This window comes from Maylandia zebra, linkage group LG4 (genome assembly GCF_041146795.1).
Source record: "Maylandia zebra isolate NMK-2024a linkage group LG4, Mzebra_GT3a, whole genome shotgun sequence".
NCBI classification, from domain to species: Eukaryota; Metazoa; Chordata; class Actinopteri; order Cichliformes; family Cichlidae; genus Maylandia; species Maylandia zebra.
Window position 1 is genome coordinate 11,825,211 of NC_135170.1, and position 27,999 is coordinate 11,853,209.

Here is a 27,999-nt window from a genome sequence, read left to right on the forward strand (position 1 = left end):
TCAAGTCAAAATGATGAGAAGGGCATCTCAAACCAAACAGCTCAGGTGTGGCTGCTGCTGCTTCACTTGGATAAATCTTCCAGTGTCTGCTGTGTGGGGAGAAAAAAAACCCGACATGCGTTTGATCTATTATGTCTCACTGTGTGGGAGCCCACTACCTCACCCTGCAGGTGGATGTGTTCCTGTGTACTGTGTGGATGAGCTTGTGCTGAGTGGGTTTGAAACAGCTGAAACTTTTATTTGCTACAAAATGTTTTCATTTGGATGACTAAGAAAGACGAACAAAACAGTGTCCCACATGGTGAAACTCAAACTCTGGGGGCCGAGCTGCAACGTTTACCTCTATACATCGACTGTAATTAACCGTATCCGTGACTTAATGAGACATAAGTGAGCATGAAGCCAAATCAGCTGGCATTAATGTCGATGCGCAACGCTGAGTGGTGAATTCATTCATTCAGAATGGTGAATCACTTTATGTGTGAGAAAATTAATCTATTAGTATAGTGCTGTGTTTTGTAACCACAGAGTCATAATTATTAACACAGTTATTAAGGCATTAGCGCTCATCCCTAAATTCGGGATCAAGGTTTAAAAAACAGAGCTGAGGACACATTTTCGGTGGAAGTACACACAGAGTCTGAAAGTTGTCTGAGAGGTCACGTTGTAAAGTGAAAATTAATTTATCAATATACTTTGAGTTAAAAAAAAAGACAGTAATGTGCAAAAGTCTTGATCCACCCCTCATTTCTAAATAAGTACATATATTAGAAATTATACTTATCTATCACAAATCTATCACATGGTACTTAAAAACCTCTACTTTCTTTATATTTTGCCATTTTTGGAAAAAAGGAAATAGACACAGGAATTTATTGAAACGTGCAAACATACATGGAAATACAGAATATAATAAAGTCTATATTTGGCATGAGCACCTTTATTCTTTGACACAGTCTGGACTCTCTTAGGCAGCTTTCTTGTCATTTCTTTAAGCAGTCTTCAGGAATAGTTGCTTCTTTAGATGTTGGCTGCCTTTTGTTCTGCTCTCTGCTTCAATAATGTTGCGGTCTGGGCTCTGGGAAGGAAAATCCATAACTGATAGTGTTCCACTGTGTGGTTTTTATCCTATCCAGGTATGCTTTTACTGCATTGGCAGTACGTTTGGGATCATTTATTATCGCTGAAAAACGAAGCCGTTGCCAATCAGATGCTTTCCAGATGGTACTGCACTATTCTGCATTCATAATTCTATAAATCTTGACCAGATCACCAGCAACACTGTATGAAATGCAGCCCCAAATCACGTCCGAGCCTCCACCCTGTTTTACAGATGGCTGTAGACACTCACCATTGCACCTCTCTTGTAACTGCTGTACAGACGGATGATGATTTGTACCATAAATTTTACTTTGGATTCATCACTACATCAGACCAGTCGCCACTGATTTTCAGTCCAGTTCTTGTGTACATGGGCATATCTCAGCTTCTGTGCCTGTTTACCTTCACTATGAATAGCTTCTTGATGGCCACCAGGCTCAGGATTTGTTAGCTGTTCGTCAGACAAGATTAAACACTAGCGAGGACAGAGCCTTTCAGTCTGTGGCACCAAGGCTTTAGAACAGTCTCCCACTAAACTACATTTAGCCAATTCTGTGGACTCTTTTCAGAACCTTTTTTATTCAACAAGGCTGTTTAGATTCTTATTGCTATAACAGATTTTCTTAAAATTACCTATTTCTTAAAATTTACCTTTATTTTATTTTGTGCCTTAACTTCATTTTATATTAGCTCTGTTAGATGAATCATCTGAAGGATCAGATAAATCTCTCAGGTGCTCTGCCAGGACTTTTCCTCTTTCTAAAGGACATGCCTTTCAGATACTGCTTACCTACTGCGGATAGTTTTTTAGGTCTGCCACTTCTTCCTTTCCTCCATTTGTCCATTTTCCTCATTTTTCTCAAGGACACACTGCACACTATGCTGAGATATTGTTAGGGACTGGGCAGGCTGTTTTCCCCTCTGTTTTCTCCTTCTGTCTCTCTTTGTTCTCTCAGACAGAGAGGTGGGCTTTACCTGTGTCTCCACCCACAGGCGAAGCCGCCACTCACGCACTTGCGCCCATTGCCTCATTACGGTACGTAAGGACCGGCTGAGGCAGTTGTTCTCTCAAAATTGGATCTTCCAGTTTAGTTTTTGCTGTTGTGTTTTCTGCTCAGTAATTTTCTGAGTTCGTTGTTCGTTTCCTGGTGAAGCTACTTGTGCTCTCTTGAGGAGTCTAAAGATCACAGCTGGCCATTTTCCTCTTCCACTCTAAGAGTCAGTCAGCCCCTACCTGCCCACTCTCCATTAAGCTTTCTTCGCCTACCCTGGATTTCAGTCAATCCAACTGCTACTCCTCCACGACTCAAACACAGAATCTAACAAGTGAGATCTCAGAGTTAAATAATCCTTGCACATCTCTATTGCTGCTACCTTCACTAACTACCAGTCTCCCTCTCTGCAGACCCTCTCTGGGCTCATCTGACAGAAACACTAGCTGCCTAATTGCTCATCTGCCTGTTGTTAACTTAATTCAGTCTCTAAATAAACCTTATAAGCCTTTTATTGTTGGTCTACATCTGCTCCCAGTGTCTAGTAATTGCAATACCATACCAGATACACTAAGTTTTTAGCTAGCAGCTCTTTGGTAATCAACTTGGTGGCAGAAAAACACTATTTTACGCTAACTGTGTTAGCTTTGGCATTTTTCATAGTCAACTAAAGAAATGCAAACACTGTGGCTTTATAGCAGGCTTCTAATAATGAAGTGCCAAAAGATGCAACTGAGAAGTGGCTCTTTGCTAGGTTGTCTGTTATGTATAGACAGACCACTGGTTCATCCCTTGAGTTACAGTAGGTACTTTTTTCTGCTTGAATGATGAATGACAAACAAACAAGCATCCCTGAAAATGTTCAGGTAGTCTGACTCGTCGGCAGCAAGAAAGCAAGAAAGACAGCAAGAAATGAGGAGTGGTTTGAGACTTTTGCACAGCACACTACACGCTGACTGTTTGTGTACATACACCTTTAAATATGTATTAATAAAATAATAAATGTCTCTGCACACAGATACAATCAGCTGTTCCAACAGACAGGACACCGTTCACAGCAGAGCCTACTTAAAAGCTGTTGTGCTATAAAAACAATTGGAGTCACACATATTATGCTAAATGCTTTCCCTGATTGAGGCACATTAACTTTAAATGAAAGACTCCATTACTGCTTCATCGCTGCACGGCGAGTGCGCGAAGCTGCCGCCAGAGGTTTTATGCTGTGCGGTTTATCTCTGTATTTCCCAGAGAGAGCTCGCAGAAGTTTGAATTAAAACTGCTCTCTCAATTTTTTTAATCAGCTCTCCATGAAGCTGATAAAAATGTTACCTGGTACATTTTGGGGGGAAAAAGAAAAAGAAAAAAATTAAAGTGAATTTTGTTTCATCTTTTCTATTCTGGTGCATCTATTCTCATTAATTTAAATACAATAGAGCCACAGTTACGCTGATTCCTGTACAGATTATTTTGCTTTGAAGATGCTAGAGGTGTTACAATATAAGCTCTGTGTTTCTTACCCTGTGCAGCGTATTCCTGTTCAAACCCATGGTCTGTGTTCACCACACTGACCCGCTGTAGGGCCTGGAGCAAGGCTGGTCTTAGCTTTGTACACAGGTTTATGTTGTAGCCTCTTTGACCTCCCAGAAGAACTTCTAGTACACCCAACACTCGCTCAGCTAGAGGAGCCTCTCTGGTGCAAACCATGTCCTGTGGTCAATTAAAAAAGTCACAACAAAGAAGGCACATCCATTTAGAATATCTCTTGGTAACAGTATTATCCCAAAGCAGTAAAGCGAATCAGTTGAATGAAGACAATTGTAGCCTAAAGAGGAATTACATATGGCACCATGGCTCTTTCTGGGACCTCCCCACCCTTTCATGTGCATACATGAGAGCAGCAGCGAGACCCCGATACAGAACAGAGCAGACATCGGTGACTACAAATATGAAACTGATTAAGTCAGGCACAGCATGAAAAGGAGGATCTGTGGTGGAGGTGACTGGTACAGTGGCTTGTGTGGGCAGCAACTGTGGGCAGGTTAAAGAAGTTTAACCAGCATGTCCTATATGAGATCTGCAAGCTGGATATTTAGGAGGGTATGACGTGGGGCTGGCACGGAGAATTTACTCCATGCTCGATTCAAATTTTTATTCCAAACAGCTCCCTTTACAATGCAGCATTCAGCTGCATAAAAATGTGTTCATTTGAATATAGCAAAGTCATTAACTCTGAACTCTTATTCAAGGTCTCTGGCTCTCACCAGGAGGGTCAGTATGACAGCTGGGTACTTCTCCATCACAGACAGCAGCTCCATGGTTTCTGTGTCTGTCTTCTGATCCGACCTCTCATCAGCACGGCTTTCTTTCTCCTCCTGTGTGTCTGCCTGTAAGACCAGATGAAACCCAGCCACCTTTTCTTCAACTCTGACTTACCAGAGTTGAAGGGAATTCAGGAAAACACACCCCAATGTGTCTCTAAGACTTGCTCTGTCAGAGTGAAACTAATTAGTGAAAGTTGCCAGAGTGAAACAAGCAAATTGAGTTCAGTAAAATCACTGAATTATTCAGAAATACTTGCTGGGATACAGTTTAAGCAGATGTCTCATTACCGGGGTAGGCCCTGTGTTTGTGTCCTGTTCCTTGGTCAACCACAGCTCCAAGACCAGGGCGGCAAATTTCTCTGCCAGCTCTGGGTATCGACACATGAAGTGGATCAGCGCAGGATGGTGAAAGTAGAGTGAAGAGAAGCTTTGGCAGGAGGAGAGTGCCTTGCTGATGCAATTCAAAGAAGCCTTGAATAACATGGTGAAGAAAGATTGATGAAGTCAAAGTACTCTCTTTGAGTTGAGTGTACACATCCAAGTTAAAAACTTGCAATTTTGAAAATAATTTTCTTCACAATCCGGAGGAGGATCTCTTTTGAAACCCTACTGAGGCAGAGCCCTTAGACAGAGGAGCAACTCTTCTGTAATCTATTTTTATTCACAGTCAATGTAAGGTATATAATATTGAGTAGTCTCAGAGAGGCCGCGTAATACTGTGAAATAAAGAAGGGCGCATTTTTCATGTTTTTTTCTTCTGTGATGCTCAACTATAGTTAAAATTCTTTGCTGGTGAATTCTCTACAGCACAATATAGATTTTGTATCAAGAGATGAACATGAGCAGTCAAGCTCTGACTCTAAGTATTTCTAAGCCTGTTAAAAAATGTTTTCCATATTCAATCATGAAAAAAAAAAAAAAAAGAAGCATCGGCTCCGTACGCGCCACTCTTTCGTCTGTGGACGGGGAAAAAAAAAACTGAACACGTTCAAAATGATGAGATCCTGACACATTAATATGGCATTGCTTGTCAGTACACCTATCTCAACCTTCAATCTGTTTCATATTGTTAGACTGATTTACTGAACACAAAATTTAAAAAAAAAAATTTCTCAAACCGAGGCAGACGTGTCTTCGCTGTCAGCGTGTTTTGGCATTAAAAGTGATAAAGGTTAAAAAAAGGAAAAGAAAAGTTAAAAATACTGGAGCCTTAAGGCACCATAATAGCAGAGAAGCCTGAAATCTAGGTAAAGTTTAAACTTTACTTCCACGGTGACGCTGTACCGTAAGTAGTGACTGCTTTGAAAGTTTTCAAAGTTACTGTGTGTGTTTTGATTTTGGCTCAGAGTTACCCCATCGAGTGAGGGGCTCTTGTCCTGTGTGAGTGCCAGCAGGTAGAGGGCAGAGCGGAGCACAGAGTGAGACGGGACACAGCCCTGCTCCTGCACAGAGCGCAACAGCCACACAACATTGGAGAAGACTATCTGGTCAGGGAGGAGCCTGGATTACACACACACACACACACACACACACACACACACACACACACACACACACACACACACACACACACAAACAAACACACACACACATATTAATGGCATTAATTGCAGTATTCAAAGTTCACATAAAGACAAAGTGCCCCCAGGGACACGCTGACGAAAGAAACTCGATATCTCTCAACACAAACGCACTAAAACATATGCAAAAGATCAACACACACATTCAGAGATCCTATCCCTGAGTATACAAACAACACGCACCCTCAGCCCTCCCACGCTATGTAAATCTCTGGCCACATCTCTCATAATCTTGATGAGACCGCGCAGTGGCAGGGAGAGGCTTTCATCGCCTTCCCAGGAGGTTAATGCATAGCCGAGGATTCGCAGAAAGAAAAATTAAATTTTCCAAGAAGCCGACATGCTGTTTTTCTCAGGTTATAAAAAATGCATTTGAGACCACCCTCGACGGGCCACGGCAGAAGAACAAGGAGAGAGCTGCAATGACGTGTGAAACCAGACGAATTTATATTCATACAAGTCTGATATATTCGATATAGCATGACTGCATTCATCATCTTGAGATTTTGGTTATGTAAACACAGTAATATAGCTCAAATGTTGCCTTTTCTGCTCTCAAAGTATGGACTACAGCATAGCTAAACAAGGCTTTGAGAGTGCGAGATGTTTGGTCATATCCACATGAACCAAAATTTTCCAAAACTACTTTAATTGCAAAAATGTACAATTCTTTCCAAATAGTCGGAGAAATGTAATATTCAATAAGGTCCATGTCAATATACGATAGAGACAAATGTTTACTCTTCACAAGTGCTTAGATACATAAGAAAAATGATGCTGATGCTAAAATATGCATCGGTTATTTTTATTTCCACAAAATAAATAAATAAAATAACAGCTTATCACAAGGTTGCTGGGCACTTAAATTGAACAAACTGTTTGTGATGTTCAACACTGAAGTACATAATAATTTATCCCAAGAGTGCTTGTATATATCTAAATATATCCCTGCTGCTTGTGTGCGTTATTACCTGTCTCCTTGCTGCAGGGCGAGGTACAGCATTATCACCAGGCAGTATTTCGGAGCCTGTGGTCCTTGATATTCACACAGCACAGAGGGCCACTCTGACAGGCGATAACACAAAGAGGGAAGGTTGTGCAGCAGTAGATTTTCAACCTCCTTCAGATCTGAGGGACAAGCAAGGTGATGAAACAGAAAGGAGAAATGCAATCAATGCTAGAAATGGGAAGAGGAGAAGGTTTGCGATAGAGAGCGAGAAAGCAACAAGAGAAGGTGGAGAGAATGAGAGGAAATGAATGAAGGTGAGAGGTGGTGAAAATAAAACAGAACACAGCAGAGGAGGCCCTGAGGCCAATTTTCCAAACAGGTATTACTCACTAATTTTTTTATTATTATTTTTAAACAACTGAAGGCATGCCAAAGCTGATGTTTATGAAAAAACACTCTTTTACAGGCAAAAACGAGTGAGGCTTGACTGATATCCAAACAAATCCAACTACAACGCCAAAATTCATCATTAAGCAAACATGGAAAAGCTTTAATTAATGTCTTATAATATTATCTGAAAAAACACATTCTGTTGCATAATGTAGAAAAATTAGGATGGATTAAAAAGCCGATAGAATGATGGGTGTGAAATGAAAGGGAGCATAAGAGGGAACATGAAAACGTAAAACATGAAAAAAGGAGTCAGATGAAGATGAAAGACAGAAGGGCTCAAGCAGGAAAGCAGTGTTAGAGAAAGGAGAAGAACGGCACAGGCAAGGCACAGACCCTGATCCATGACTACACAGTGGATATACAGTAAAGCTCCAACAGCATCTGCGGGAAGTGCAACAAAGAAAATAAAGAATGAAATGAGGAAAAAAAACCAAAAAGCACAGGAAAAGCAGAGAGAGAGAGAGAGAGAGGGTGGCAACAGTGAGCTCTATGGTCTGGAGGGTAACTGTAAGTAAGAAAATATACTGTTTACAAAACAGAGGAAAGTAAGAAGGGCTCCAGTTACCAATGCAGCCATCACCTCCAGGGAAAGAGTCAAAGAGTGAGGAGTGAAGAAGAATAGGGGGTTGTACTGAGTTTAAGAGGGAGGACTGGGACAGAGAGAAATACAGCAAAGGGTAGACAGATGAAGAAGATGAGAAAGGGGACAACAGATGGGAAAGAAAAAAGAAATAGACCCACACAGCAGGCAGCAGTGACACACTGCCTCCTGTTCAGGTCCTAAAGAACAGAAAAGTAATCCGAGACGAGAGGAAACATTAAAAACATTCACATGAGATTAGCAGATATCTTAAAAGCACAATCCCGATGACACGCTGTGATGTATCACAGGAGTAATCAGTAATATAAAATCTTAAAAGCACTAATGAGACTGTACACAAAGCAGGACATGACAGACAGGGAAAAAAATCTGCTAAAAACCTGAAAAACAGGAGTTTTTGAACAAGAAAAACATACACTGTAAAATGTGATAGGAAAATTTCAAGATGAGAGGGAAGAAAAATGAGGGAAAGCAAGAGGCTGAAAATGAAATGGAACCTGATAAGGATGATAAAAGGGAGGAAGATGGTGACAGGCAGGAAAAGAAACAAACAGGACTCTCGCTCTGCCAAACTCATTATTCACCATCACACACACACACACACAGACACACACACACGCGCTTACTTACTCGTACAACTCTTACATCTCATTACCTCAAAGAAATATTTTACTCCACTCTGGTGTCAGTGTCACACAGACACATCTGCGGGGGACAGCTGCAGTTACCAATGAGCTGCTTTCCTTTGCTCTTTATTTTAGTGGATGCTGCAGTGATGTGAAATAAGGAAGTGTATGGAGTTTGTGCATTTGCTTCCGTGTAATGGAATTAAAAGCAACCAGCACTTGGAACTGGAAATGTTACCTGTGCGGACCTATGTGTCATAAAGCGCGCTGACATTTAAAAGCCTTGGCCTGAGCTCTCTCACATAGGAAATACAATTCAAAGCCAGTTAACACAATCACCGTGTTTATAGTCCGCACACCTGGTTCCCTTCCTTTCATCCTTAACAGAAACCGGAGCTCTTGTTAGTCAACGTGCAAACACTTTCTTTGTTTTTTTCTTAAGCTTGCCTGTTGACTGTCAGACCCTCCTTAAGAACAGAGTTAACTTAACTCAAAAGAACAGGTGAGTCAGATGGAAATGAGACTCTCGCTCGAGTTTTTGATGTTTAAAGTCAACATAAAGACGAAAGAGAGAGAGCGTGAGCCTGAGTGGGCGAGGAAGCAGGCATGTGACAAAGAAAAACTAAAGCAAAACTGCAAAAGAACCTTATTTACTTTTAAAATCCAGCATCATTTTGTCAGTTCATGGCAGCGGTTCTGGGTAAAAAAAATGTATAATGAAGGATTTGATGAAGAAGCACCTGCTGAATGTAACATGAAGTCAGTTTGATTTAGTTTGCCGAGTATGAACTATACCTACATGTATCACGTTAATACAGACAGGCGGTAAATATTTGATTAAGCTGTGAATGGGGAAAAAACAGTTGAAAACCTCAGCTACAGCTAAGACGTGCTTTGGTGACACACTGACCTAGCCTATTCGGATAAACTGCAATGACAGTTCAATATTTCTCAGAAAACTGGCAGCATGACATCACTGCTCAGAGGCTGAGAGCAACAACAGGGTTTTTACCCTGACTGCATGTCTCCGTGTGTGGTGCAAACGTGCATGTATTTGCATACCGTGCTGGTGGGAGCCAGAAGGAAGGTCTGACTGGGAGAGAAGACACATACTGAGTTTTTGTAGAAAACCACAGCAAGATGCATTCAGATTTGGGTTCCTGAAAGAGGGAAAAGGCGCTTGAACACACACAAACAAACACACCGAAGGAAAAAAAGATTTTAAAAAAAAGAGAGAATGAGGGCACCAGAGACAAACAGTGAACAATTACCGCTCAATGCGCGGTCAATACAGCTAAGAGCTAACTGTAAAACCGAGGACAGGATGTGCTTTGACAAACTTCTCTCAAAGATGAAATGCACAGTGTTTAGTTTCATTACAGCTCAGAGCACGGGGGGTGGGCTTAAGCCTATCAAGTAAACCACATATATGACCACACTAGTATATGAACACAAAAAAAGGCACACTCTAACACGAAGACCCACAAAAGCGCATATTCTTACATGTGAAAAACAAAGCACACACAATGCAAAAGCACACTGTGGACTTTGAAGTAGTAGATCCATCGCTTAGAGACAGACACACTGCTGAGAAGACTGGCTTATTGGAAAAAAAGTAGAGTGACTCAAAAATGACAGATGCCTCGGTCGGTGTTATCTGCCTCATTGCTAAATGTGCTTCGACAGAGAATGATAATAGCAGCTCGGCTCACAGAGCCACCGCGGCTGGATACACACAGTGTAGAGAAACACGCGTGCGCCGCTGCAGTTTTAATTGTCGTGTGTGTCTCTGTGTGTGTGTGTCCTCAGGTTATCCTCTTACAATGTACCTGTTTCCTGCACAGAGGAGGCCTTTGTGTTCCACAGCCAGTCTGTAGAAACCAGAGGACGCTGGAGGGAAGAAGAGGTGAAGAGCAGAATAAATAAACTACTACACAGTGAGAAATGAGGAAGAAGATGAGGATGATAGCAAAAACACCATTTATATAATGCAAACACTGAGGTACATCAAAGCCACTAACAAAAAATGTGACAGTTAGTGTAAACACACACAAAAAAAACCATTCAGCCTAATTCTAAGGAAAACACCGACCCAAAGCTCAGTGTGGTAATGACGAGTTTAGCAATGAATTTAAATGACGAGAAAGAGGAAGAGCAAGAGTAATAGAAGCTCTTTTTTATTTCTAGGCTGTCAAAATTTTCTTCATCTCATCTCATGTGTCACATTTAAAGTCATGTCACCTTACTGCCATGTCCACCCTATCAGAGTAGTAGTATAGCTGATTAGGATCAACTAGGTGAGACTTACCAGTTGTTGTTGGTAATACATCTCAGATTCTACAGGCCTCTGTTACCATCTTAAATGTTACAGTTTATTACAGAACAATTAGAAAAAGACTGAACAAGTATGACTTGTTTGGAAAGGTTTTGCAAACGTTGATCTGAACAAAGAACAAGACTTCAGCTACAATGACAACACCTCATACCAACACTATCAAGCACAGTTTAAGGGTGATCATTTGGGTTTGTTTGTAATCATGGGACCATTGAGTCGACCATCAGCTTCTCTGTATACCAAATTAGTCTAGATTCAAAATCTGAAGTTCTCTGTCTGTCGGGCTGACATCTAAAGTTTGGCCAAAAGTGAGTCACACAACAGGACAATGATCCCACGCACAGCAGAGTCTGCAGCAGAATGTCAAATCCAGACCTCAATCAGAGTGAAATCCTGCGGTTGGAAGGGAGCTGCGCATAAACAAATGCCCACAAACCTGCATGAACTGAAGCAACGGTCTAAAGAAGAGTGAACCACACTGATGCGAGACACTGATAACGTCACAGAAAAACATTTCTTCAAGATATTGCTGCAAAATGTGGTTCTACAAGCTTCTGAATCACAGGGTGGTTTTTCACAGGACTGCAGGGAGTCCTGACGAAAAAAGGTTTCTTTTAGGTGTAATGTGTGACTGACAGGTTATAACTTGTCATTTTCCAACATGCAGGATTACTGTTTTAAAGCGACATTTTTTCCCCACTCGCACACAATTTTCTCTCAGCCCTGCCTCAGTAGTTTTCAGTGCCTAAATGTAACTAGTGACAGTGAGTAAAAATGAAGGGAATCAGTGAGTTAAAAAAGCAAAACAAAGTGAAAAACACATTCAGCTTTCTAACACAGATGCTGCAGGTCTCACACTAGCGAGCCACGGAGACCTCATGTTTAGACACAAGCTGGCTCTAAAAAAATGCATTTTATGAAACACCGGGATGAAAAAGTGCTGGTAAAACACAGGTGCCATCAGTTCATGATGCCCAAACCTTTGCATTTTTTTTTATCTTAAATTAGTTTCCAAGCAACACAAAATAACTTTTAAATTTAATTTAATGAATCACTGAAGACTTATGACAAATTTGCCTTCAGTAAAGGAAAAAAAGGCTATACTGTAAAGCTGTATTTAATATCTTGACCGTTGCAGTGCTTCAGTGAGAGAAAGCACCTCAGACTTATTAGAGAGATGTTTTAATCCCATAAGGGAACTAAATTGCTTTCTTCTTTGTCCATGTGGACCTATGCCACATCTGCAGGAAACTGCTCTGCTTTGATAAGCGCTTCCAGGACAAATACCGAGCTTAGGTTTGTTTATAATGTCACCACATCGGCTTGTCTGGACGCCAGAGGCAACAAGTTCTCTGTCAATTACTGAGTCTCATCGTGCTGACAGCCAATTTTTAAGAGCCTGCATAGTTTTCCCACTACAGCGATATCAAATTTAATTAAGGCATTTAGCCTCACTTTTGATAAATGTAGAATAAAATGTTGATATTACTGTTTCTGGCATCAAACAGTGCAAAAGCCCGATTTTCATTTTCAGTGGCTCGGCGGTGAACACAATATGTTGGTGGTGATGAAATAAAATGAGCTTAATTTCTTTTTATATGATTAGCTGGGAATAAAGCTTTGTGATGAAACTGCTTCTGTTTATTTCATTTAGTAAAACAATTTAAGACTTTAAACAACATTTAAGCAAAGCGTTTAATTGGCCAAGTTGGATTAAACGAACAGGCTTGTTTGGAAATATATTTAGTTTGTATTTTGTATTCCTGTGAAGATCACACACACGGAGACCTCGAGACTCGTGGTGATGTGGGCTGGCTGTATGTTTCTAGCAATACCACCCGTGATATCTGCAGAGCCAACGATAACAAGACTCAAAGGAGCGGCTAATTTAGAAACATGAGCTGTGAGGGCTCTACAAGCCCTTTCAGCTACTGATATCATGAATCTCACTACACTGTAAATGAGTTCTATCAGCCTCCAGACAAACAAATGTGGTATTTACATTGTGGTGTAGTTAGTGCTGCCATGGTGTGAAAATTAAGTGTGCTTTCCCATTGCACTGTAAAGCCATAAACTGTATGTAAAAGATGGCAGTAGCCTCTGTAACGCCAGCCATTTTTGAAGCATCAAGCTGACGGTGATTTTTTGGAAATGATGTGGTAAGCAAAGGCTAAATCTTCTTCGTCGTACTTTTTGACTCTAATGCTGACCATTATCCGCACAAAATGAACACCACTATGTATTAAAAACACTTTCCAACTAGAGCAGTCACCTCCTGCTGGTGATTAGAAAGAATGCAGGCATATCCAATATTCGCACTGGTCTCCCTTTTCAGATGTGGAAGCTTTTATATACACAGCAAGGTGAAGACATTCACATGAACTGCTCCACTGAACTTTGTGGTAAACTATTGCAGTTCCTGTTCACTTGTGTGTCAATCAAAAATCGTTTGTTTTATTGTCAAAATGTTTTGTTTACATTATCTGTTAACGTCTGTAAATTCACTTTGGCCAGGATCGAAGTGTTCATAAATCAACTGATTATCGTATTACCGGTATAATAAAGCTAAAATCTAAATGTGCAGGAAACCTGAAGTGAAAGTGATTCACCCTTTTCTGTGAACATTAAAAAAAACCACAAATCTAATATAAATTATATTATTGGCTATACTAGGAAATTTTCATTAAAGGAGCGTTCTTTATAATCTTTATAATCCAGGAAAGTAGCTTTATAATTTAGAACAAGTCTTTTGGTGATCTTACAGTAGCATACATAGTAAAATATTTTATTGTGTCCGTGTCAATAACAATGTATTTTTTAAATATACCAAAGTAACTTACATTTCTCTGCTAACATCTTTATAATTTGTGAATAATCTGTCCTATATACCATTTGTTATCTATACAATAAACCATTACAAGAACAACAGTTTAGGAATAATTCTTATAGATGCTGCAACACACAACCTTGCAGCCTAGACAACATGCAGTCATCTGTTGTTTCAGACAAACTGACACATTTGACACTAGACTACTTTGATATACACAAGAGTTCATTTTTGACTCAGTGTCTGCAATGTGCTGAGGTCCTGTGGCTGCAAAACAAACCCAAATCATCACCCCTCCACCACCGTGCTTCACATTAAGTGTGAGGTGTTCGTGCTGATGTTATTTTGGTTTTTTTGTAGAGCCTGGGATGTGGCTCTTGGTTTCATTTGCAAGCTCTTGAGCGTTGCACAGTTTGACCTCGGGCGAAATTGCTCAGATATCCACTGCCGGAAAGATTGTGCCATTCATACTTGAATGTTCCAGACCAGCAAACTGGCAAAAGCTCTGCTTTTATATAGATACTTGGACTTGCTGTTGATCAGTTAATAAAGCTCAGTTGATTAGCATCAGCTGGTTGCTGCTTATAATTCAAATGGAAGCAGCTATGAGTGCACTTAGTATTTCAAAGTACTGCATAGACTCCTGTGAAAACATTCTTATTCAAGACTAAGATTTACCACAGACAAAAAAAGAATGATACCGTACATCATTCTATCATATCATTTCTTATCATGAAACACCTACTGCTGTTTTGAGTTTATTCAGAACTCACCGAGCTTATTTGCAAAGGCAGGCATGAGAGATGGAAGCAGGGTGAACTGGGAAGATAGGATAGAGTAGAAGTTCTGCAGTATGGGGGCACTGGGTGCACGCTCACACATCCTCTACACACATAGGAATTTACAGACAAAAACAAACCACAAACTGTAAACAATTTTTTCCCGTGTGATTGATTTTTTTAGCCTGAAGAGACCCAACGAAATATAACATAAAAACAATTACCAACACTACAGCAGAGGCACTGATCAATAGGCACGCATGTCCATGTGTACGCAAAGCTAATCTAGACAGAGGTTGTGTGGCTGTGCTTATTAATATAGTCATTTAGAGGAGCCGCCAGACGGTGCATTATAATCAGCATGACCTATTTCTCAGAAAACAGCAGCCGGCAATTGATCATTTCCTCAAGTGTTTGGTTACGACTATGAAAGAGAGACACAGGGTTAAGATGAGAAGATGATTAATGTAAATCTGGGTGTACGTGTGTGTGTGATGGTTTTCAGCTCTCACTATAACAGTGGGTATCCAGACAGCGTCACAGCAGCGGAGCAGGCATTGACACAGAGACTCTAGAGAGTCCTGAGCACCGCTGTGCTTGTATGGAGCTGTAAATGTGTTCTCCTTCAAAACAGGGTCTGATGCACACTCCTCAGCCAGCCTTGAACAGATATCAAACACACACAATAACCCGCCTATAAAAAAATACACAGAGATAGATGCAAAAAATATATCTGTAAACACTCATACCAAGGATTTCATTAAGCTCTTCCATCTGCAGTTTAACAGAAAAGATGTAATTCAGTTACTTCTACGATAGTTATTGATTCAGTCCTATTTTCATCTTCTTCATTTTCACCTTTTTTCATCCATATGAGAAAATCTGACAGACATACTGTAAGAAACTCATAAAACTTTGTAAATGCGTTTATTCAGTGATGCCACTGACTTAACAACGTTCTGACCTGCAGGCAGACTGAAAACAGACCAGGGCCTGGAGCAGAAATCTTTCAGACCTCAAAGCCTGGCTGCTGGGATCTGACCTCTTCATTCTCCCCTGAAAATTAACAGAGCGAGATGTTAAAAAGGGAGTGCAGAAAAGAGAGAAGAAATGATGCAAAAGTCAGGAAATCACATCAAACAGAAAACCATCATCCTTTACAAGTACTATCTAAAATAATGGAACCTCTTCATAAAAACAGACTGAAAGAGACCCCTCTGTTATACAAGAATCACCCACTCACGTGTATATCTCTGGTTGTTACTTTAATGTTTCAGCTTGAATATAAGTGCATGCAAACTTGTTGATAGTCACATTAAATACCATTGTTGCAACACTGTTCATTTTTAGCCAGGAATCAGGACTCTTTAAAAAACAGCGGTGACAGACAAAAAAAACGGCATCAAAGAGAGCTCTGTGTCAGTGTAACTTTTGAAAGCACTGATAACCACAGTGGGTGGTGGGGTGGTGGTGACCACTCACTGTAAAACCTGGCACAGATTGACAGACGAGACAGATCTCGTATTTTTCCATTTGCAGATAAAACAAAATCTCACAGAGCTTCGCAGATGAGCGGGGGAGGGCAGCGTTAGGTTGACAAATCTGTTGGTGATGGCCTCTATCAACTTGATTATTGCCTCGTACTGGACTGGTCTGGACTGGTGGTCGAGTCTGAAGAATTCAAACACAAAAGTAAACACTTGATATTATCGGGGGTGGAGTAGGTGGATGGTGCAGGGAAGAACAAGCAAGCGTTGCAGAAGGGCATTGGTGTGGATATCAAGTAGTTCTGTATGTACACCCATGTGTGACCTACACAGAAGTTAAAACAGCTCAAACGATCAATTAAGTGTGTAAGTATGTTTTTACTTTTTTGTGTCATGCTGTGTTGTTGTACATGTCTGCTACTAATGTGTTTACTGTGTGCATAAAGGTCTTAGGCAATGTATCTGTCTGTTTTGTCACTTTTATCACTAATAGGTCAGAAAAAATTATACAGAGAATTTGCTTTAAAAGACTCTAAAAGGTTGCCTGTTTCCTCAGGATATAGTTGCACAACCGCCCTTTGGCAAGAAGTAACTCTTTTACATATTTGCAGCATACATGTTTGTGTATACCTGAACAAAGCAGAAGTAACGCTGGCTGCCTGTGTGGCTACCAGCAGGCAGGAAGAGGAGACTCCACCAACCAGGACCTCTGAAACTGCCACAAACCCTGCGCCACTGGGGAACAGACGCACACTTGCAGGTTGTCTGCACATGCACACAAACAGACATGTAAAGCATTACCAGGAAACCTAATAGGGTTTTGCTTGTTGAAGCAAAGAATGAAAAAGGAAGACATTTAAAAATGACACATCACAGTGGATCTGAAAGCTGCAGAGAACTGTGCTAAAAGAAATCAGGAATTTTTCACTGATAGGAAATTTTTGACATGAGAGTCAATAAGAAACCATGAAAAAGCTGACCGTCTACTTTTTCTTTTTGCCTGACCTTATCTATAATTCTTTGTCCTGCTGTGCCAATAGCAGCAGTGACTGTTTGCTGAGTCCCTGCCTCCCTCACTCACACACACACAAACTCTCTTTAAGGGCAGGCACACACAATAAACAAATAGTGCTGACCTATCGGCCTTAGAAAGATCACCAGAGTACATCTCCAAGCTGCAGCATCACAGCTGTGCACTGGCTCACTGTTGCCGCAACATTAGTTACACAGAACATCCTAAATAACACATCCATGCACACTGAAGTGTACACAAACACACAAATTGTCGTGCCACCCCTGCGTCATTTAAGCGAGGTAGCTGCGTGCAGGAGGCAGCACACTCACTTACACTTAGCAGTGAATGCACCGAGACAGCAGGCACTATATTCAAATCTAATTAAACTTCCTAACTGTGCTATTAGTTACATTATGTGCACAATGGCACAATCTGTAATCAAACTAACTTTGTATTGGGGGGCTAGAGGGTTGAAAGCAGACTTGTACCTCAGCTAGTTGCTGTCTTGAAAAGTTCAAGCCTGCAGAGCATGTGTGATAATGGTTCTTGTTAGAGCACTGTATTGATTTTTATTCGCTGTGGATGATCCAACCCAAACCCCGACCTTAATAATAACTGAGTCATGTCGGGTGATTCTATATAAAAATATAGCTTTTATAGCTTTACCATTACAATTCAATGCTTTACTCAAAGCCTTACACGTAACATTAACCTAAACCTAGTCTAAAAAAAACCTCCTCAACCTCCTAAAATGTTGGGTCTCAAACTCAAACTGTTTTTCATAAAGACAGATATACAAGTATACACCCAGACAACACACACAGACACACAGGTGCACACACACACTTTAGCTTGTTCAGCACTTTAAGAGCACCGGCCCTGCTACTTTTTACACTTCTACTCAGCGTAAAGGACAAATTTCCCCCTAAGATTATAAAATCTCTTATCCTCTGTATCTCTGCCATGTGACAGGGGAAACGTTCCATTAAAATTATGTCAACCTTGCAGAAACAAGACTCCTGTTTTTACTGGCTTGAGATATATTTTCATCTCCGAGACAGCAGACAGTTAATTCACATCTAATTAAAGTTTCCAGTCCACCGTATTTAACATGTTTTACAGGAGGTAGCGTCTCCTTGTCGGAGCAGATGGAGCTGCGCGCGATGTTCAGTAAACGAGCAAATGTGTGGTGGAGTAAAATCTTCAGCATAATTGGCTGTGGGGTTTTGGTGAAATGACATACACTATGTAAACTTTACAACCACAACTTACCGCAAACAGACAGATGTGCTGATGGTTTAATAATAATGGAATAACTTTTAAAAACATTACAAAATACACGCATATCTAGCCACAAGGAACATTTTACAAACGTATATAAGTATTGGGTATTGAATCAGTGGTTTAACAAACATTTGAACACTATATTGCCAAAAGTATTTGCTCGTCTTCCTTCACAAACATGTGATGCAGTCCTATCATTTGCAGCTATAACAGCTTCAACTCTTCTAGGAAGTCTTTTCAACATTTATGGAAATTTTTGATTATTCTTTCAGAATTGCATTTGTGAGATTAAACAATGATGTTGGACGAGAAGCCCTGGCTCAGCTCTACTTAATCACAAAGGTGTTACATCAGGTTGAGATCAAAACTCTGTGCATGACAGTCAAGTACTTCCACACTAAACACGCTCATGTCTTTGCAGACCTTGCTTTTTACACTGGTGCACAGTCATGTTGGAACAGGAAGGGGCCATCCCCAAACTGCTCCCACAAAGTTGGGAGTATGAGGCTGTCCAAAATGTCCTGGTATGTTGAAGCATTAAGAGTTCCTTTTAATGGTACTAAGGCACCGAGCCAAACTCCTGAAAAACAACCCCACACCATAATTCCCCCTCCACCAAACTTTACACTTGGCACAATGCAGTCATATAAGTACCGTTCTCCTAACAAACCTGGTCTTGTCCATCGGATTACCAAATGGAGAAGTGCACTTCATCACTCCTTAGAACACATCTCCAGTGCTCTAGAGTCCAGTGCGTGCTTTATACCACTGCATCTGACCTTAAGCATTGCGCTGCTCAGCCATGGAAAGCCGTTCTATGAAGCTCTCTCTGCGCTGTTCTTGAGCTAATCTGAAGGCCAAGGCAAGTTAGGAGGTCTCCTGCAAATGACCTGACCCCACTCTGTGATTTTAAATGTCCTATCACTATCATCAGTGCGTTGGTGGTTCTTTGTGTCCGGGGATGGGCGTCCGGGTACACACCGGCTCACTCCTTGGCGGCCACTTATCGGGGCCTGGAGCCTGGGGCTCGCTCGGGCCGCTTCAGGGGCGGAGTGCCCCCGGTCTCTCGGCCTGGGGCTCGGTCACTCAGGCACAGCTGGCTGCTGGCGGAGCTCACGGGCGCGTCACTGCAACCCCCCCCTGGCTTCTGCTCCGCGGCTGCTGAGTGACCCCTCATCGGGGACTCTCCTCAGCTCTTTCTGGGACAGTGGCGCGGCTGCCCCTCTGTTGGTCTTCCTTGGTCTCTTATGTTCTGAGGGCCTCTGGATGTCTGGAGTTTTGATTTCCTCCATACCTGCTTCATGCCCTGGAGGACGGGGGCAGTGGCCCCCCCACACCCTCTAGCAAATCATTACATGAAGGAACCTTTTAAAAACAAGCGCGTCCATGCTCACAGGTGTACACACGGGTGATCACACACACAAACTACACCCTTTTTGGCTACTACTTCGAAGCGCACTGTGTGCCGTCGATCTTGCGTGCTGCACGGTAATGTTTAGTATTTGGTATTTACTGTCGTATTCCCATAAATCATTGTGATGTTGTTTATTCTATTGCTCTCGTTTTCTTCTGCTTGTTTTCTTTTTTTCTTTCTCAACAGGTGATCCAGGTGATCGATATATGCATTTTTTTTCTTCTTCTTTCTCTCTGCTTATTCTGTTGTTGTTGTTGTTTTTTTTTGGTTTTGGTTTTTTTTCCTTCTTTCTTTCTTTCCACCAGTCAAGTCTGTCCCGTATTCAGCAAATGAAAATAAAATAAACAGTAAAAGGTGAATCAAATGGACCATAACGGCAAGGCTGGGATGGTCAATTTGGTAAAGTAAATCCGTTGGGCATCTTTCTTTGCCTTTAGACAATAATTCTGATAGCAAAAGGGCCAAACGGGACAGGCAAAAAAAAAAAAAAAGTCCTATCACTTCCGAGCTGTGCTGCTGTCAATCCCAATTGCTTCCCCCTTGTTATAATACCACTAACAGCTGACTGTGGATTACTTAGTAACAAGGAAGTTTCACGACTGGGCTATCATGATTTTGATTTTATACACATGAAAGTGATTGGAACACCTGAATTCAATGATTTGGATGGATGAGTGAATACTTTTGGCAATATAGTATATTAATATCATTTGGCTAATCACCAGCGTATTTTCTGAGGGAGCCATATTGTAAACTGTATAATAACATTTTAAATATTAATCTATTTACTTTGGGATCCCAGTGATTATCATTTCTTCTTCTTCAGTTGCTCCCTTATTTGCCAGGGGTTGTCGTAGCAGATGGATCTGCATATTTGATTTGCCACAGATTTGTCATGCCAATGCCCCATTTGAGGCATGCCTCCCAGAGATTTGTTTGCCCTCCTGGTGACCTTTTTGTTTTGTTTTGTTAGCCAAATGTGTTAACTACTACACTATGGAGCTAGTCAATAAATAGAGTAACTGAAGAAAATAAATATCCATCTCACCTCTCCAGTATTTCTCTAAGGAGCAGCAACCCTTGTTTTGGCACTTCCAGGTTGGTCAGCTGCAAAGACTCCTTCAGACTGCGCACCAAGGACTCCATACCTAGCTTGCAACACAAACATGCTCACTGCTTCAAAGAAATACTCGAACTCTCAAATGAGCAGACACAAAAACAACAACAAAAAAACACTCTCTAACCTTGCTCGGTGCCAAAGTTCTTAAGAGTTGTTGAGAGACTACAGCCTACAGCAAGTTCGCATATTAAAATGAGTGACATGCTCATAAATGTATCACAAAGGATGCACACACAACAGCACTCGCAGCCTTGCATGTTAAACAAACAGAGACAGCGGTACATCTTTCTAATTTACTGCTACACGGAGTCTGCTGCTGTGTTCATACTGACCTAGAGCAAGAACCTAACAGCAACAAGGAGTGGTTAGAGCAGATATCCTGTGTACTGGTAAATTAAGTCTGCGTAGCAAGTGTTTCTCAAACTATTTCTCTGGGGTGGTGATGAAGTGCTGCAATTACTGTGGGGCCTCACATGCATAATCCATTGTAATGGCTCACATCAAAGGCATACAAACACACACACACAGAGTGACACATACACATGCATGTGTCTGAACAATGCTAAGAAATGCAATATTGTGACATTTTTTCCCCAATCAGCAATTACTGCTCGCTTCTGTAACCATTTTCCTAATATTTGGCCATTTTGCCTGATTCTTGTTATATTACAAAAGCACCAGCTGTCTAGATGAAATAACCCAGAATAGAGTAGCAAATTCTATTGGTCTAAATTCAATTTTAATGCGACTGGGAGCAGATGGAGCAGATGCAGATGTCGAGAAACTTCCACTTTGGAGGGTTTATTAAAATTTCCAGTCGCTGTCAGAAAAATTACAGAGTGCAGCGTCATTCCATCTAAGCTGTCAAGGACCTGTCTTTCCATCAATTATCCAGCAGCAGCTATTTTCAGATACGTTAACCGATATACAACGAAACCCAGGGCTGAAGACAAAAAGCAGAGATGGCATCGTCGTAATTCACTCAGGAATGGTTTCTGATCTGCTGTTTCGGCTCTCTCGCCCATAGATTTAAAAGATGGATGTCGAGACAGATGCACAAAAGTGAAGCCAAAACATTTGAGAAACAAACGCTTCCATCTTACCTTGTTTATGCCATTCGCAACCGGAGCCTCTGCAGTAGTGACATATTTTGTCTTTGCATTCACACAGAGAGATACAGTGGTCGTGCTCCTACAGCCTGTGTTCTCACCGTAAACAGAGTGACACTGGGAGAAAAAGAGGGGCTCCTCAGTTAGTAGCAGCAAGCAGCTGTAGGCAGACCACAGCAGCACCTCGTTGCTACTACAGGCCAGACGGTCAAACAGAAACTCTTTAAAAACAGTGACAAAAAGACAATTTTAAAACTTTGTTTTGTTCTTTTAAACAAAGTTGAAAGAAAAAGAGAGGACAGGGAAGAATTACTACAACACTCTTCTGAAAGTAGGGCAATGTTTTCTTGCACATTAAAGAGGACCTGTTATGCTAATTCCCAGCTCCATATTTTTATTCTTGGACCCTACTAGAGAAGCTTCACATGATTTAAAGTTCAAAATAATATTTATTTAGATTATTTCATCGGGTCTTTTTGTAGCCCATGAGCACATCTTCTGTCTGAAACACGTTGGTTTTACTTCCCTCTTTCTTCTGATTGGCTCGCCCTTGAACAATAAAAGGTCTGAGCAGCAGGCGGGTGGGGCTGCTGACATTATACAGATGGATCGTTGTAACAGTACATATGGAGGTATGTAACTAGGAAAAATATAACAGGGCCATGTGAAACAGTACGGCAAAAATTATGACAATGTTAGCCAAAGCCTCATCAAAAGTAATGACAATAATAATCGCAGGCAAACAGCATAAGAAATACAAAGTGGCAGATAACATAATAACAGGAGTCTGGACAAAGAGAAGGATCCAAAGGGAACACAGAGGAAATCATTAATAGAACAATTCAAAGAAGGCATTAACTCATCGCAGCGACTGTGTTTGTGTGCCTGTGTGTGCATGTTACCAGGTACGTCAGCGTTGATGAAGGGAGCACTGTACTGACTGGGGGAATGAACCAGAACAGATGCAATACACTTTGCACTGGTCACCTGCAAGTTCTCATCGCCACTCAGAAGCAACTGAAAGACACAATTTAGGTTGTTTTTTTTTCCAATCCTTGACTTAAATAAAGATGCGTGTTAATCAAACAGTGTGCAAGACTTCCATAGTACTACAGTGTTTACACTATAAATGTTTCTTCGATTCTAACGGCTCATGATAGACTGAAGCAACAACTGGCTCCCATCTTCCATGCACTGTGTGGTATTGCAGTTTAGTGTGTTAGTTACCTCTGCCAAGAAGGTTAATCTTGGCAGCATTTGTGTGTGTGTGTGTGTGTGTGTGTGCATGTTTATTCTCTGAGTCTGTAAAGCTCAAAAAGTTTTGAATGAATTCTATTAAAAGTTTCTAGGGGTGTCGAGTGGGGTCATGTTAACAATCCATTCAAATTTGGCTTACATCCACCCAGGTTTTCAAGGTAAACTTAATGATTTATTGGCCGCAAACTGACAAACAGCCTTAAAACCTTATCAACATACAGAAAACACCATTTAAAGTTTTAAAGTATCGTGTCACATTTAACCTTTGACCTCTCCTTCAAGGCCAAGAGACTGATCTGAAGTTCAAAGAGATAATAATGCTATACAGATTTATTGATGTTTCTTGGTGCCATTGTCGATATACAGGGAAGTATATTTTGGTATTCTAAATATTATGTTTGTTTGACCTCTGACCTCATCTTTAAGGTCAAACTTTCAGAAATTCTCTTTTCTCTTTAAAACTCTGCTTAAAATTATGCTGCCTGTTTGCATTGGCACCAATCAAGCAATGATATTGGTGTACAGTTTGTATCTACATATCATGTCACCTTTGACCCTCGTTTCATTCAAGTTGACCCTACAATATGTTAAATACTGTCAAGAGAAAGAGAACAAGCTGCCTAGTTAGCTAGAAATATACTGTAATACAATCTTATATAATAAGCTCAAATTATTCATGTTCATTTATTTACAAATCAGTACTTATCATCCATTACCTACTCCTACATAATGTTTGTGTAATCAAAGTAAACATCTGTCATGCTACCTTTATCTGATTCTTACTGCACTAAAAACTTCATAAAGTAGATTTAAAAAGAACAAAGAAAAAAATGAATAAATAAATAATATAATACTATTCCCCTAAAAGTAAAGTGCCTTGGCGGAGTGCTTCTTGTTTTCATTTGAATATGTTAAAGTCTGGAGCTACAACATATTGACTCGTGTACCGAGGGGGGATTTATACTTTTGTAAATTCCACACAGAAATGGATTAGGTGCAGATTATATACGGCTGAGGGTGTAGTCGTTTCACCGACAACCAATCCCAAAACAGTGCTGGTCTGACGTCACAGCGTTGATTATTTAGTTAAGAGTTTCATTTAGAAGCAACACATTAGAGAACAGAGCCCTCCATAAAACCTCCCAACGTCATTAGCTGTTCTGTAATGTGAGTCATCACTGAGAAAATCTAACGAGATGTAAACTACACAATGATTTCCCAGACATGAACCACAAATATTTGTCCAGGGTAAAACCCCACTGAATCCCTATTCAAAGGCACAATAATCCAGGATTAGAACTTCTTGTTATGATTATCGTCAGAGCCAGAATGCAGGTCTTGGGGATGAGAGCAGGATGTTTGGACAGAGACCTTTTTCAGTATGAGAGGCAGAAGGCAGTGGTCAGGGGGCTGTTGGTCTTGGTTTTGGCTGAGGCTCTGGCTGTTGTTGGCGAGGATGTCCTCGTTCTCATCGCACATGACCTGACAGCTCAGGCTGTTCATCAGAACTGACACAGCATCAGCCAGATGCACAAGCTGTGACAGCAGGCCTAACAGATGAAAGACAAGCTGTTACAGATACTAATGACACAGATCAGAAGTTTTAAACACGATGCAAAGTTTATACAAAGGCCTAAACATGGCTGAGATCTACACATGCATGTGCTGATAAATACATTCATGTTTTGTCTGGTTTCTTTTTAAATTTAGAATAAAAGGTGCACAAATATTACCTACAGCGTCAGTGTCACCACTGAAAATCGCCACCATTAATTTGATAATAAACTGGGCTGTTTCAAATATCACAGAGGGAAGTTTTATATTAGATAATCATTTATAAATATTAAACACCTTCTATAATAATAAAAGTCTCACGGTGAGGGATTTCTTCAGACTCAGCACCGATTTGTAATCATAAAAATACAAAAATGCAACTTCCCAAAGTGCAACATTATTAAAATACAATAATCTTACTTATATATTGTAGCCATTTCCAAATGCTAAATAAAATTAATAATACCTCCTGCTTCTTCCATCATGTTGCTGCTATCGTAGGTAAGCTTGCTGGTATTAAACTAATAACAACAGTTCAGCCATGTTTACTTTGCAATTGCAAACCAACCTCTATTTCAAACCTGCTGTGCAACACATTTTTCTCCCAAGTTATTACAGTGGCATACATTCCAACTTTAAATTTCTGGGAGATAATGACTCTGTCTTATTTTTCGTAAATGTCTGTACCTAATGTAGATCTCAGTTCTGGTTATCACCAAAGCGCACACTGCAAGCTTATTGTCCTTATAAGTCAAAGCTCCTCCAGATAGCAGGACTCTTTCATTTCCACATAATCCTCCCTCTTTCTCCATATAGCTTCGCTCTTAAGGAGATTTGGGGGATTTAGGGAAGAAAACAACTCCTTTTTGTTATTATTAAGCCGTACAAAGTAAGGGAAATTTCTTAAATTACATTTTTTTTTCAGTTCGAAAGGCAGATGTCAAATGACCACATTGCCATTCAAATAAGTCCTCGGCTGTCTTCTCTCAGCCAGCAGGGAGTGAAATTTTGTTTCATACATTGCTACAAATTCACCACCTCTCTTTTAATCTCACCAAGATCCTTGTTTTTAAGGCCTGAATAACAAAAATCTACATGATCAGACTTTTAGATGGTAGAAAACCAATTTCACTCTAGTTAGGTATCAGTTTAATTTGCACTTCAAAAACGCAAATATATGCAATTTTTCATTTAAGCAGCTACTGATGTAGTCAATTATACTTTTAAAAATCTGAAACTGAATGCCTTGAGATTACTTTATGATAATCAACTGTCATTTTCCCAACATGCTGTATCAAATTACATCGACATTACTTTATCCATCTTGTAAAACATACTATGTTATAAAAGGATTTGTTTAAAAAATCACCCCCAAAAAATAAAACTCATAAAATGTATTCAACCAAAATATTTTTCTCACCGACACAATATCTGAGGAGCTGCGGGGAGCTGGCATTGGCTAATGTTTTCAGCAACACATTACACACTCTGTCCCTAACAGCAGAAGGCAAGGACTGGGCTGCTGAGCCCCCAGGAGCTCCAAGCAGTTGGAGCCACACATACACCACTGCACCCTTCAGTGCTTCGTCTGGGAAAAGCAGCGCTGAGCACAGGCGGTCTAACAGGGGCACTGGTGGAGAGAAATGGAAACAGGTAAGTACTTAGAGCACAAGTAAGACACAGGCATAATCATGTGGTATAGTTGTTAAGTGTCTGTATGTTGTTGTGAAGCAGCTGCTTTATTAGGTACACCTGCTTAATTGCTTGTTAACACCATTATCTAATCAGAGAGCAGAAACTCAATGCATTTAGAATAACAAGAAAGCTTTGAGCTGATAGGAAGACAACAGGAACTCAAGCCAAGGTATGCAGAAAATCATCTTTGAATTCACAACATGTTGAACCTTGAAGCAGATGGGTTACAGCAGCAGAAGACCACACCGGGTGCCACTCCTGTCAGCTAAGACCAAGAAACTGAGCTTAAAATTTACAATGACTCACCAAAACTGGACAACAGAAAATTGGGCAAATATTGGCTGCAACATTTACATGTTGGGTCAGAATTTGGCATAAACAACATAAAATCATGTTGTTTACCTTCTCTCATGGGCTCAGGCAGGCAGTGGTGGATGGTATGGAGGATATAATTTCTTGGCACACTTTAGGCCTTTAAGTAGCCTCCCTGAGTATTGTTGCTGTATTGTCTATTCATTTATGACCTTCATGTAACATCTTCTAATGGCTGCTTTGAGCAGGATTAGACAATATCTCATAAAGAGATACAGATCATCTCAAACCGGTTTCTTGAACATGAGAATGAGATCACTGTATTCAAATGGCCCCACAGTCACTAGATCTTAATCCAATGGAGCACCTTTGGGATGTGGTGGAACAGGCGATTAACTTCACAGATGTGGACCAACAAATCCACAGAAGCTGTGTGATGCTATCACGTCAGTATGGACCAAATCTCTGAGTTATGTTTCAAGGACATTGTTGAATCTGTGAAGATTTAAGGAAGTTTTGGAAGCAAAAGGGGGTCCAAGTACTATCGAGGTGTACCTAATAAAGCTGCTGATAAGTGCATAAATAGACGTATGATTGCAACATCATGTGACATTTCAAGATATTGTACATTTCAATTACCAAGAAAGAAGTCTGCGAGTATGTACAGAAATGCAGGAAATTAAGAGAAACCCAGAGGTGAAGTAATTGTATTACTGTGAGAGAAGCTCAACAGACACCACAAAAGGACAGTGAGATTACAAAATGGAAAAAGTGCAAACTGCTGGGAACAAGGTGGAGAGTTTCAACTCTAGCTATGACAGACAACGGTGGACCCAGTGTCGGCGGGAAAATTGCCTTGAAGATGAAACGGTTGAAGATTGGCAATTGTGGGAGAGAGCAGAGTTAAACGGCAGATGAGAGTGTGAGCAGACTAGATTGAAAAACTATGCAGGCGTAGATTGGAGCATAAAAATATAAAAACACGAGTACTTTTATAATTATTTTCACAAAATAATTTGAACCCTAACATTAGTTTGTTGCTAGGAGAACTTAATTACTCATAATTTTCTCCTTTATACATCAATGTAAATAAAAGGGCAAAAAATTAAGAATTTAGTGTGAACACACCAGTATACGCGATGGCAGATGAGACACAGGCAGGAGACTGGAGTGGCTAAAGAGGGGTGA

The 27,999-nt window shown here is 40.6% G+C and overlaps 1 protein-coding gene across 3 annotated transcripts in view; it reads right to left on the reverse strand.

The window, feature by feature from the left end:
- The window catches only part of mei1 (meiotic double-stranded break formation protein 1), a 67,499-nt gene that overhangs the window by 23,326 nt on the left and 16,174 nt on the right, over positions 1-27,999 (reverse strand). For all 3 annotated transcript variants that reach the window (XM_076882982.1, XM_004563047.2, XM_076882981.1), the window contains exons 7-23: positions 26,225-26,434; positions 24,622-24,800; positions 22,896-23,010; positions 22,095-22,214; positions 20,813-20,912; positions 16,682-16,816; positions 16,121-16,235; positions 15,529-15,620; positions 15,077-15,224; positions 14,559-14,670; positions 10,453-10,513; positions 9,686-9,783; positions 6,966-7,122; positions 5,767-5,914; positions 4,703-4,885; positions 4,355-4,477; positions 3,611-3,800 (exon numbers count right to left, since the gene is read on the reverse strand). In XM_076882982.1, the coding sequence (XP_076739097.1) occupies positions 3,611-3,800; positions 4,355-4,477; positions 4,703-4,885; positions 5,767-5,914; positions 6,966-7,122; positions 9,686-9,783; positions 10,453-10,513; positions 14,559-14,670; positions 15,077-15,224; positions 15,529-15,620; positions 16,121-16,235; positions 16,682-16,816; positions 20,813-20,912; positions 22,095-22,214; positions 22,896-23,010; positions 24,622-24,800; positions 26,225-26,434 (2,286 nt within the window). The remainder of the gene's footprint in view (positions 1-3,610; positions 3,801-4,354; positions 4,478-4,702; positions 4,886-5,766; positions 5,915-6,965; positions 7,123-9,685; positions 9,784-10,452; positions 10,514-14,558; positions 14,671-15,076; positions 15,225-15,528; positions 15,621-16,120; positions 16,236-16,681; positions 16,817-20,812; positions 20,913-22,094; positions 22,215-22,895; positions 23,011-24,621; positions 24,801-26,224; positions 26,435-27,999) is intronic.